The following is a 13,925-nucleotide window of genomic DNA, read 5'->3' as shown; positions in this document are numbered from 1 at the left end:
TATGAAGGCGCGTGCTCGACGTCCGTCGATATGAGAGTGGGCGTGTGTCCGAAGCCGAATCCCTTAGGCCCAAAGAGTTTGCCGTAACAGGCGCGACAGTGGATCTCCCTGTCTGGACCGTCGCATGCGAGCATCGAGTCCAGGGGTCTGTGACACTCGGCGCAGTTGAAGCACTTCTTGTGCCACATCGTGCCCTTGGCCAGCTGCTGTTCAGCCATGAACACCATGCCACCGCAACGGGGACAACCCTTGCCGGCCGGGGCTGGGATCGACGTCGTGTCCGGGTTGTAGAATGGACGGGTGGCTGAGATTTCGTCCTCCCTGGGGGACGATAATTCACCTCGTTTTATTCATTTGCCTTCCCTTTCGGCCCTATTTCTCATCTTTTACGCGCGCGTCTCCGATTCTCAATAGAGGCCAAATTGATTTTACGATAACGCACCTGCGGCCATTAACGCTTCAATAATAAATTTACGTTACTTTTTACGACGAATTTCTATGGGAAATACGCGCACGCTTAATTCCCACATTCTCACCGATAATTGCTTAATCGTCGTACAGGATTTTTCGTTCAAGTCTTCCCTATTATTATTACTATTATTATTATTATAACGACATTTACATATTATTTTATATAAATCTTGGCTACCCAATACGTCGCTATATTAGTTTATTAAAATGGACACGAGATCAGACATTAATATTGCTCGAATGTATTTGTATTAATAGATTATATCGTAGGTGCTTTTCAGCTTTCCCAATCGAGTGTCAATGGACAATAATTTACAATTCCTTCAAAATCTAATATGCATTATTAAACCTCTCTCGGCACGGTTTTTCAAATTCTAATAATTTATGTAACGCCAAAAGTGTAGAAGAGGCGAATAAACAGAGCGCAGGCTTCTATACAATGGAAAGCCAAATTATCGAAAATGTTTAAATACGTCGCTCTTTGTATTGTTAATATCAAAAGACAACGAGATTCGATAAAAATGAAGTTTGCATGAAGTTAGAATAAAAAAGAAGGCGGTAATGTCAAGGGATTGCGCGTTACTACTATATTCTCTCATCTTCTTGCACTCTCTCACTCTCTCGCCTCCTCTCTCACCTCCTCTCTCACCTCCTCTCTCACCTCCTCTCTCACCTCCTCTACGTCTCTCTATACGCGACTCACGTGAGGCCGTCGGTTTGGAGGAATCCGGAGCCACAGGCGAATCCGTATCCGTGGGGTCCCCACTTCTTGCCGTAGCAGGTCTTGCAGTAAACGTCCTTGTCCGGGCCGTCGCAGGCTATGATCGAGTCGAGGGTCTTGGTGCAGTCCCGGCACTTGTAGCACTTTCTGTGCCACTCGCGGCCTTTAGAAAGCACCTGCTCGGCGGCGAAGACAACACCGCCACAGCGAGGACAACCCTTGCCGGGCGGGGCCATTATCGCCGCGGTGTCGGCCACCAGGGCGCGCGTCGACGACTCGTTACTAATCATTAAGCACACATTCTCAGCCAACTGGTAATGTCAACTGGGCCTGGCCGTCATCGTGGACGACGGCACCGGTCATCTCACATTAAGCGGCCCCGTACGTCACGCGCCGGCCTTACCTTCATGGCCGCACGAAGCTACTAATCGTCCAGCTACTCTACTTTATCACTTCCTTTATTCAATGCTCGGGGCTTAAACTAATTTCTTTTTCATCAGGCACCTGGAGCGACTTGGGGACGCTGCCTACTCTCTTTTTCGTTTTATACATGACCGAAGCATAGGCATGCAGAGGTGATTGGTCGCGATCTGTTTTAAGAAGAGGAGAGTCGATATGTCTATCGGCGCTGGACATTTTATATTGGTTTTAGCAGAATCGTGCGACCATAAATTTAAGGCATTCGGACTTTTCCTAACGAAAGCAATAATTCATTATGGTCTCGTTGAGGTGAATATGAGGCGAAAGCAATAAGATTTATTCAAATTTTTTATAAAAATTTAGGCAAATTCGTGAATTTTCGCTTTTCAAAGCCTAATAATGTAGGCACTTTTAATAAATTTATTGTTCTATTATTTACTGAAATGAAAACCATTGTTGTAATTTACAGCTTTCGTTACTTGGAAAACATAATTTAATAATTAATCAAATGCTAGATTAAAAATACCAAGGAATTAAATATTTTAGTGTGTTAGTCTTTAAAATGTCAAAGTGAAGAGTATTTAATGAAATTAGACTGAAATTTTATTTAATAATCATATATTATATATCTTATTTTGGTATAAAATCGGACTTTAAATGATAACGCACAACAATTTTTTTTCTCTTTCTTTTTTTATCATTTGTATAAGATATTAACGAACACGGTGTCATGAAATTCTATTATCAGTGTTTCTATTATTTATTTATATAGAGAACAATTTAACGATTACGTTTCATTATATCAATATCTATTTATCGAAATTTTAACTTTTTTTTTTTTTTTTTTTTTTTTTTCATATAAAAGTAATGGGAGGCTTTGTGATACGATTTTCTACTTTATTATATATACTTTATTATATTATATATTGCGAATTATTACAATGGTTATTACTAAAAATTCATTAATATTGATTAAAATCATGCGGAAGTAATGAAAATTGTGTAAAGTAAAGTAAAATAGAATTTTCAGAAATTATTCAGTTGAATAAGAATTTGTGACATTTTTGCATTAAAGTTGAATCGTTCAATTCTCTTTATCTTATATTTTATGAGTTCAAAAAGCTCAATATTAAAAAGTCTTCATGAAATAATAAAATTTAATATTTAATTAATAAATTTATTTAATAGAGAAATAGAAAAAGTGATTTGTCATTTGTTCTTTCCGCTATTAAAAAAAAAAAAAAAAAAAAAAAAAAAAAAAAAAAAAAAAAAAAAAAAAAAAATCATACAACATTATGAGTAAACACACGTTGCATGCAAATACATCATAATTGTGAGAATATGAAAATTTTGAGATAAGATTTTTAATTAGTACGTTGGATGTGAATATCCACAAATCAATAATTATGCTAATAATGCTAAGACAGTGGTTATGTAGTATTTTTAAGCAAAATCACAGGACACTGATTTATAAATTAGGATAAAGAACAAAGCAATAAGTACTGCTAAGCATTAAGGTAATAAGAAATGGCAGCCTACAAAAATATGTAATTTAACTCACCAACGAATAAAATGGTGGGTGTGGGTTATTCGCAAAAAAAAAAAAAAAAAAAAAAAAAAAAAAAAAACAAATTAGCTCTATAATGTTGTAGACGTATTTTAATTTTTAATTTAGAAAAATCAATTTTGTCTCAATTCGCTAAAAAAAGTTACTAAAATCATATAGTAATAAATCAAATAGTACACTTATTTATTATTATTATTTTTTTTTTTTAATTGTGAAGAATAAACGAGGATCGAATAATTTTCAACTTATTGCTAAGAAAAATGATGGTAAATATATTTAATAAGAATTTAATGTACTTTTTGAAATATAAATGTAGAAGAGACACGTTTTCTACTTGTCAATCAGTGCAATTTCACATACATCGTTAACTGCAATCTATTTTATTATGCCTGAAAATGATGAAATCGGCTTCAATTTACTCAGCTAATTCAATGTCTCATAAAATTATAATATTCTACCAGCAATATACTGATTAGTTAAAATTAATGTTTAAGCATCGTCCGGCATAATTTTCGCAATTATTCTCGAATACTTGGACAATGTTGAATTTAAGATTGTTAGCTAAAGGCAATATTCATAAAGGCCGTCAATGACTGTTTGAATTTAATTGAAAATAAAATAATTATTATGCGAAAGGGGAAATTTCTCATCGCCACGGGGATAATTATTAGTAATAAAAAAAAAAAAAAAAAAAAAAAAAAAAAAAAAAAAAATAATAATAAATAAAAAAAAACGCAATAATCGTGTGGTTAGCAGGTTGATGGAGACAACAGTTAAACTTAACGTTATAAATGGAAATATAGGAAGCAGGAGAATAAAAGTACCAGTTGTCAGGTAATCCGCTTAAAAAATTGAGGACAAACACGTCAGCGTAATGCTTGGTCAACGATCGTAGCCCACAGCAATGGATGGATCGATCGTATGGGTTAAAAAATTTAAACCACATAACTCCACATTGGTCGATAAAAGTTAAAGCTTTAAACGTAATATGATCATTGCACGTGAGCGTGTCTGTATGGAATGTTGAGCGCGAGCATTCACGTTAACCGGCAAAGCCGAATTGATGCGAGACTTTCGAGGAAATTGAGCGAATATTTTATGACGCGAGACTTCTGGTACTTTTAGCTCGGTTGAAAACGGCAAGAAGCAACGGGGTTTTCCGTACCCCTCGTCCTCTATATCGCTCTGCAGCCCGATCCACATGATTCCGGCATGACCAATTCCGCGCGGACCGAATTTCTTCGGATAGCAAGCTGTTAAGCAGAGAAAAAAAAAGACAAAAAGCGCATCATATATAATGTACAATGAGTGATGTAGAATGAAAAATAATTGAGATGACGATGAAGAATGCTTGAATGGTAGTCGTGGTTGTAGGTAGAGGTAGGTAGTCGTAGTAGTGACAATAGTGGCAGTATTATTATTAGTATTAGTACTAATATTAGTACTAGTATTAGTACTAGTATTAGTAGTAGTATTAGTATTAGTAGTAGTAGTAGTAGTAGTATTAGTAGTAGTAGTAGTAGTAGTGGCAGTGGTAGTAGTAGTAGTAGTAGTAGTAGTAGTAGTAGTAGTAGTAGTAGTTGTAGCGGTGACAGTGGTAGTGGTAGTAATGGTAGTAGCGATAGGTAGTAGTAGAAGTGGGACAAGTTGTTGAATAAGAACAAGAAGATGTAGAAGTTGAAGAAGATGCGATGCCGAGAAAGACGTTGCCGAGGAGCGACCGACGGTCTACGTCGCCGTAAATCATCAAGTCATTTAACCGTAAAAATATGACAATTTTCATGTGAAAATGTCAAATTCGCCACACAATCGCTCGATACGTCCAATAATCTCGCAAATAATTTCTTAATTGTCGCTGGCGAAATAATGCCCTCGTTTTGTAAGCGATTGCTTGGACTTTACGATATATTGATATAAGGTAGACCGAGATAGCGCGCTAGGGACGAACCACTTGTCGATTAGATTACGTCGAAGCATTCGACCTGGACCGTCAAATCCGGCAATTATTTACGGTTCCGCGTATGGGAGACCCGGCACTTTTCATCTTCCCAGCTAATCGACGTCCGAGACATGGAGGCAGGCGAGACCGGTAATTGCGTGGCAGCCCGCGAACCCTCGGGGATAGCGACGACGTCGCGCTCATTGTGTGGCGTCGCGGGGCTCTCGCTCTCGTTGCCGGCGACGCGACGCCCGGTCGTCCTCGTCGGCTCTCGTTATCTCCTCGGCTCGTAAAAAAAGACCCACCCGTAGGCGTAGCAGTCGCTCTGCAGGGCGCCACCACCTTGGCCGTAGCCGTAGCCTTTAGGGCCGAACTTCTTCCCGTAGCACACTGGAGGATCATCACGCATTAGAGGTCATAGCGTACCTTATAAATGTCGCAGCCCGCAAACGATGCGATACACCCGGCGGATTCGCGACCCGACCACGAGGACAATCGCGCTCATTATTACGCGGTCGGGACTGGCAGATGGTTTTGAGATTGGGGTTGATTGTAAGGCTTGCGCCGCTTGGGTGGGAGGTTCCGAGGCGATTTAAGTAAGTGAGTCGACATTAGGGTGCATTGCATCGTTGGCACGATAAGCGCGTCAACCGCGTATCTCACCTTTGCAATAGATGTCCTTATCGGGACCTTCGCAGCAGTTGCGAGAGTCCAATCTCTTGGAGCAGGTGCCACACTTAAAGCATTCTCTGTGCCATTGCTGCATGGGGGACAAAGGGGAACGTGAGTTAGTCACTGTGTGTTCCTCGGATAAACGGGGATTTGGGGGGTTGGGGGAGGGGCGATGTATTTTTGTGTGTGTGTGTGTGTGTGTGTGTAGGGGAGGGGGATAGAAGAGAAAAAGACTATGGACCTTAACATGTTATTTAATCAACGATTTACTCTCTATTAAATGATGTATTTCGAGCCAACGATTTAAACGCCACCGTCTGTTCATTCAATAGGCAAGTTCGTTCGCACTCTTACGAAAAGGGATATTCATTATTACTGACTCGACGATAACAATAACAACAATAATAATAATATTGAGATTAATAATAATTATAATAATTATAATAATAATAATAGTCATTTTACAACGTCATTAGTCAATTTTTATAATACATTCTTAATGCTATTGATATTTAAATTATACGTTATTAAAGTAATTAATATAATCCGTATGAAACAGTAATAGTGGACATCTTTTTCATGTAGGCGAAACCGGAGGAAATAAGAATACTATATTTAAAGGCTCATTACAAGATTAAAAATAATTCAATTACTATTTATTCATTACGTATTTAATACTTAAGAGCTTTTGCGATTTTCATTATTCTCCAGCTCGATTATTATCATTCGCGATTGATCAAAATCAATACAATACTACTTAAAAATCTAATTTAATCTTAAATATGTTAATATATTAAAATACGTTTCATTTTCTTTCTACTTTTTCTTTCACAATGCATATTGTTTAAATCATACAAAATCTTAACATAATACTTACGTTGGTCCTTTGTAACCGAACAATTATGCTTATAGCACATATTATTTATTTATAATATACAATTAAGAGATACAGATAAGTAAAAAATTGGTATTAGTACGAGAGTACTATAAAAATATTTTCTTAACAAACGCGACAAATGAATCGATGTAATTATAGACATAAGGTCATAAATATTTGTCAATAAAGCGAATTCAAAATAATAAGTAAGCAAGTAGTGCCAACAATATATAGTTGCATGGAATGATTTTTGTTGTTGTTGTTGTTGTCGAATCTGAAATTTTGCAAAAACGAGCAGGAGGCGAACATTGGGGAAAAAGGTGAAAATGAAAACATTGTTGATTCGAGCTCAACTAAATCCAGGCGACAATCCGACAGCTTTCACAAAGCAGCCGTGTGCCGCGGATATGTATACGCGCGCGCGCGCACACACGCATATGCATATGCAGACAGAAACCAGAGGAGCAGAGCGAGAAAGAGAGAGAGAGAGAGAGAGAGAGAGAGAGAGAGAGAGCGTGAAATGAACCGTGCACGCAGGGCTGAAAGAGAGTGTAAAGGGGGTTGCGAGTGATTGGGCGAATAGCGCGATGTTTGCACGTACGTTCGACGTGGAATCGGCACCGGCCAAGAGCTAATAGACCGAGCGACAAAATCCGCTGGCTTAAACACACATACACGCGCGCGGGAGTGCGCGTGGCCTCGATGAATGAAATTAACGAGGGCTAGTTTATCCGTGCGCTCGTGTGTTTTTGCAAACGATGAACCTGTCCCGACGTTTTTCTCCCACCCCTCGACTCTCGCTCGCTCCACCCTCTCCAACCCGTCCCGTCCCGTCCCGTCCCGTCCTGTTCCGATCCGTCCCGTCCTGTTACGTCCCGCGCCCTCCCCTCGCCCACCATTATAAATTTATAAGAGTACAGACAGGGGCTGGGGACGCAAAGACGAGGGGCTGCTTATGTACATGGTGCCATAAGCATGTGGGAGGGGATATAGATTTATACCGCAAGAGTCCTGGGGCAACAATCGGCACGTGTACGTGGAAACACCAACATAATGCCTTAATTTTATTTTTGAATTTTCTAGATCCGACCGACATTCCAATTTTAAAGGGGTCAAGTGGCCGGGACATGGTTATGGTTTTCGTTATAAATCGTACCTCTAATTATGGGAACGAGGTGCGTACTCTTAGCGCCTGGAGGAACATTTAAAAGACTATAAATTTATTGGGCATAAATGAAATTTGCCATACCATTATGACGATTTTCCAATATAAGTTGCAATATGTCAGATTCTAGTTGTATTCGTAATAAAGCTCTGGTCTTTTTAAACTGTTATTATTATATATTCTGTTCGACAATTATGCTGGTAATACGTTTCGCTGTGGCGTTTAAAATATTTCTCGAAAATTAATTTAAATCATAAAACTGACTCGATCGAGTAAAGCGACAATTTTTAGACTTTAATGTTTCGTTTCGGCGTATAAATGTAATAACCAATTTGAAATAACGTGCTCCAATATTATACTTGTATTAGAAATTAGATAAATGTTAAAATTTTGTAGGTTAAACGGCATTGAAATGTAGTATAACTTTTCAGACGCGATTACATATATAATAATTTACGAATAATTTCTAAATAAGTACTTCAGGATGAAAATCACGTACATTTAAAAATAAATTTTTTAGTGCACAAGAAAAACACAGTGATTAAACAATAATTACCAAACGGTAAAATCGACAATTATGTTTGCAAATAGTGATATATAAAAGTAGTAATTTTGACAAAGAAAGTCTAAGAATACAGGGATACGTATATAAGTAAGAATGTTTAATCCAGTAGAAGGAAAAAAAATGAGAAGTGAGTATTTGTTTGTTTGTTTGTTTGTTCGTTCGTTCGTTTTGTTTTTGTTTTTTAAATTAATTAGTTTTAGTGATAGGACGAATATCAAAATATACCTCGACAATATATTTCGCGATCGGGACCATCGCAATGTAACGTGGAGTCCAGAGTCCGCTGACAGATTTTGCACTTGTAGCATTGTTTATGGTAGGCCTAATCATAAGAAGCAACAATGACTACTTGACTACTCGAATGTTCTTGCTTCTTGTTTTATCTCGATTGAATGTTCATCATATCGCGCGATTAATAACTAATATCAATTTATTATTTCAATCTTCTTGCTCATCGTGTCATTAGCGTACTAGGCTTATGTAATACAATTTCATATATAATATTCTTGTTTAGAGCGCACATTGCATTATGTCGATTGAAAGACAATCATTATTGCTTTCGTTAAAATCTATATAATTCATAATAAATTCAGATAGGTATTTGATTTTATACGTATATTTTAATGTCTAACCGATACGAATGTCGTATGAAAAATAATGTGATTTTATAAGCTGTTGAGTTGCTATGATAGATTATATAAAATATGAATCTAATGTTCATGTAATTTTATTATGTGTACATACTTTTTTAAAGAATTAACGAGAGCATTTTAATGAGAGATCGTTAAAATTGTGCTTACAAGAAATTATTAAAAATAACTGTATTTATTTATTAAATGAATCTTAAACTAGGCGATATAGCGTTGGACGTTATATGTCAACAAACAATTTAACGGCAATTCAAAAGAATAATAAGTAAAATATAATATGATTTCTAGAAGATGGTAAATCTTAAGCTGGCAAGATTAATATATTGTATTTCTTTAAAAGAAATACACCCGAGACTTAACTATCTTCCTTAACTATCCATTTAGGAAACGAGCATTAAGCATTTTATATACTATATTAACAATTGCTAAAGGCAGAAAAAAAACCTTGCTTTGAGCGTTTTTTATCGAATGTCATATAATGTTAAAAAAAAAAAAAAAAAAAAAAAAAAAAGGTTAAATATTACAGTATCAAGGTACTTTATTTTTCCGACTAATATTATTTACTCATTTGGAATACTTGTATTCATCTTTCTTCTTTACGTATCTCCTTTTATCGTTTATCGATTTATTTACTTGGAATAATCCACTTGGAATAATGAGAAGAAAAACGTATTTTAATATTCTTTCCTGCCTCCCTCCCTCTAACTCTCACACTCTCACACTCTCACACTCTCTCACTCTCTCAATCTATCTCTCTATCTTTCCCTGTAGATGCAGGGTTTTATTTAGAGTAATGTAAGAATAAGTGTGAGTATCGTAGTGCCGTTGGTTGGTTAATAAATATTTCTTGGCGCCGTACGTTTGATTCCATCGCGACAGTTGGGCAAGAACCGGAGCGCGGATTCTAATTTTGGAGCTGGCATCATTTTTGGGGCCGCGTGCGTCGCCCGACCGCCGGCATTTTTGGCGCTTCCGAATTTCAAAATATCCCGGCGAGTGAGAATAAAAGGAAGGAAGGGATGCGCGTGGGATGCGGTTATGACTCGGCACTATAAATGTGCTCCACTGACGATTTTCGTCGCTTGCTCCGCTCGTTTTTACTCTTACACAACATACTCGATGCTCCATAATTTTCAGTTTGCAATATTCGATTAATATTTATACTGATCGTCAAGATTATATTATTGCAAGCATTGGGTCGACTATAATGAGCTAGAATTTTTAACATTTAGGAAAATGATTTAATACCGTAGGAATCCCATTAATAAATCTGTCAATACAAACTAGCGAATGTAGCACAATATAAATTACAATATAAATTCCATAGATTCCCTTAGAGTTGCTCAGAAATTCTATAGACTTTTAAATAAATATCACATAATTGTGATATGCATACTAATTATGATATGCAAATATATATTTGATTAAAAGAAAAAAAAGAAAAAAAAAATATTGAATTGAACATTTTTAACCACATTAATATTATAAAGGTCGAATTGCATTTTTTTTTTTTTTTTTTTTGATCATATTTATACTCAGATATGTCAAGATAATCATTAAATTAAGAAGCCGTTATTTAAGAAATTATACTTCTTTCGACGAGCATTTAGCATTTCATTTGATTTCAGGGTGGCAAGGAATGCTGCTTCATTACAGTCGTGAAAACCTTAGATTATACCTAGAATGCCAGAGGAACCTATATTTATAAAAATTAAATTATTTCACTACAAATTGCTTGGAGCTTCAACCATCGAACTTTATTACGTTACTTGGAATAGTCTGTAGGAAATAGACGGGATTGTAAATACATGGAAGAGGGTGGAATTAGCATTGTTCGATTAATCTCGTTTGCTAGCCTAAGAATATAACAGACTTAATTCAGACTTAATCTACAATGGCTTTTCGTAATCAATGAAGTTACATATGGGGTACATTTAAGAATAACTTGGTTTTTTTTCTCTCCAGAAAATATGCAATATTCACGTTTTCTCGATTATAATGCTCAATATTGAATATAAAATTCATCTTTTTTATAATTCGTTATTGCTGCAAATGCAATTACAATAATTTATCCGGCAGTCGCTTTCATAACCATTTATTTTATTTTTCGGGATGTGAAAAATAAACGAAATGACTTTGTTAATCAGACGAATGATAAACTAAATTTTTACACGATGAATTGTTGAAAGCGAGTGATTTCTAATACCTCAAATCTTCATATAGTTTATCAATGTTTAGACACGTGCATCAATACCCAAAAAATCATTTTTTCAATTTGGCAATAAATTAACTCTAAAAATTGCTTTAAAAGTACTTTCTTCGTCTCTTTTTAGCCATAAATCCAATGGACTCAGTTATATTAAATGCCTCATTCCAAAGCTTCCAATGGACATGGACAGCTTCGCTTCAACCGCTTCGCAACGTCTTACTTCATTATCATTAAATTTCATTTTAATGTATCACAGTGCAACAAGTAAAAAGACTATCTGTCTTCATGGAATATCGATGGGAAATGGAAGCAATGGTCGCAGAGTCGTCGTCGACGCGCCAATTGTCCGAGACTGCCAAGGGGGTCGCTCTGGTTTTTTTTTTTTTTTCCGCGGCACCGATGCGTCTATTTTCATGCTTCACGCTTTTTTTCGGCGATTGCGCTTATGAAATTTCCGCCGTGGTTCGACATAACGCTGTGTTCCGACGCTTTGCCAGGACTGCGAGAAAGTGGGAAGGGAGAGGGAGTGCTGGATGGATATTTTGAGAACGGCTCAATTTGCTCCCCTTTGAAATAGACACCGCGCGACTGTGTCGTGGACTCGGAGACAAAGACAGAGATAGCTACATAGAGTTAGATGGACAAACAGAACGACCGATAGGTGTATATATAAATATATATATATATATATATTCAGAGAGAGAGAGAGAGAGATAGGTAAACAGACATACAGCGAGAGGGGGTGATGGAGAGCGCGGGAGGGAGGAAAGAAAACGAGAGAAATATATCAAACTACCGACTTAAAGCGCACTCTTTACTTGTTTGCGTTTTTTTTTTTTTTTTTTAACTTCCGTGAACACGCTACCACGACGCCAAACAATCAACGATTCTCTATAACATTTGAGTTTTAATCTCTTGAATGCGCTGGATTGTAATATTTATGTGAAGTATTTTTAGAATCGTTTCTGGCACGTTTTTTGCAAATTATTTTGTTACTTTGCGCACGATATTGAAACTCTCGTGTTCAATAACAGATTCTATATAATACATAAACTTTAATAAGATTGAAGGACACTGCGAGGTATTAAGTATATTCGTACGTTCATAAACGCTCTATTTATCATAACTCTTAGCGCTGATATTTATTATTTTTAATTAGAACTATTTAAAACTTGGGTAAATATTTATTTGGATACTTAAGTTTGGACTGGAAATTCAATAGTCAAATTATGAATTATGAAAGTATGGTGGATTGTAATTAGATATGCAAGCGATGCGCAGTACAGTAATGACATCAAGAGCAAGAGAGTCGATATAAAATTGTTCTAGAATTGTAAAAAAGGACATTCGACATACATAAGGCATACAGAATATTTAGTTAATAATTCCAAGTCCTTTTTTGTTCATTTTATTCTTTTTTTTTTTTTTTTTTTTTTTTTTTTTTTTTTTTTTTTATAATTTTTTCATGATTCCATCGAGTCAAGTTTACGAGTGTATTTTCCCCTTGAGATGTTAAATTTTTGAAAAAGTCCAAGCTGTTGGAATTCTCATATTTTGAATTATCGAGTAGATTGTACCGAGAATACGGCGTTCACTTTTGTATTTAAGCACGCGATACGCACAAATACTCGTGTCCGATGCAAGAGATGTATGAGAAGCTGCGAGAGTAAGAGAGTGAGACTAAGAGCGAGAGCGAATGTGAGAGATAGAGATAGAGATAGAGATAGAGATAGAGATAGTGATAGTGATATAGATAGAGATAGAGAGAGCTTAATATTCATTGAAAGTCGGGCACTTATACTTCATTGACTCTAACGTCGATTTCAATTCGGAAATCATTCGTTAATGTTTATTCTTCCGACGTGCCCAATTAATTCCCGATTAATTATTATTATTATTAGCTGCTCCTTAAAGTGAGTCAATAGTTATGTTTCAATCATTCAAACAGCCTGTCACATCTCTTTACGCGTGCGTAAAGCATTATCGTAATAAATGCGAGAAATAGTCTCGAGGAGTATTTTAGAGTATTTCTACATTCGTAAAAGTGCCTCGAGACTCGCTCGTGCTATTTTAAAAAGTACCGATCATCGCGTGTCAATCATTTAATGACGATGATACAGCAGCCTCGGGTCTGGCACACATCGGGAGCGCGACTGCGTACACAGCAACAAGTAGCTCCACGTCTAGTCGAGGTCGACCAAATGAGTGTCGCTCTAATAATATATTGCCATTACCATTCCCATTATAATTATAAATATGAACGTTACAAAAGAGCATCCAGCGATAACGAGGACGAAACGGTGACGCGCGGCCCAAGTCACGACTTGGCTGGGATCGCTCGTTTATTCCGAACTCCGGCAGCGTCCTCGCCCTCAGAGACGCGTTGCTGCTTTTCTACCTCCTCTGGCCCCTAAATATCGTCTTAGCCGAGGCAACCCATCCTCATTACCCCTCGGCGTTCCCCGTGTGAAACTCACCCTTCCTCTGGCGAGCATCTGCTCGGCCATGTAGACGTAGCCACCGCATCGTGGGCATCCCTCGCCCTCCGGGGCCTTGGCTATGGCGCGAGGCTCCATCATCGCGTTTGAAATTCTGTAGTTGTCCCTGCAAAGCCACGACACATTCTTTACTCATTGTGCCATTCTTGTGTACCACCTCCACCCCACCCC

General features: G+C 37.0%; 1 protein-coding gene across 1 annotated transcript in view; it reads right to left on the bottom strand.

The window, feature by feature from the left end:
* Positions 1 to 13,925, bottom strand: part of LOC105363478 (muscle LIM protein Mlp84B) — a 29,807-nt gene that overhangs the window by 2,676 nt on the left and 13,206 nt on the right. The window contains exons 4-8 of the mRNA XM_011501190.1: positions 13,734 to 13,860; positions 5,782 to 5,878; positions 5,424 to 5,508; positions 1,175 to 1,474; positions 1 to 321 (exon numbers count right to left, since the gene is read on the bottom strand). Of these exons, the coding sequence (XP_011499492.1) occupies positions 1 to 321; positions 1,175 to 1,474; positions 5,424 to 5,508; positions 5,782 to 5,878; positions 13,734 to 13,860 (930 nt within the window). The remainder of the gene's footprint in view (positions 322 to 1,174; positions 1,475 to 5,423; positions 5,509 to 5,781; positions 5,879 to 13,733; positions 13,861 to 13,925) is intronic.

This window comes from Ceratosolen solmsi, unplaced genomic scaffold, assembly GCF_000503995.2.
Source record: "Ceratosolen solmsi marchali unplaced genomic scaffold, CerSol_1.0 scaffold57, whole genome shotgun sequence".
Lineage (NCBI taxonomy): Eukaryota > Metazoa > Arthropoda > Insecta > Hymenoptera > Agaonidae > Ceratosolen > Ceratosolen solmsi.
Note: the sequence above shows the minus strand (reverse complement) of the source record. Positions and strands in the feature narration are given on the sequence as shown.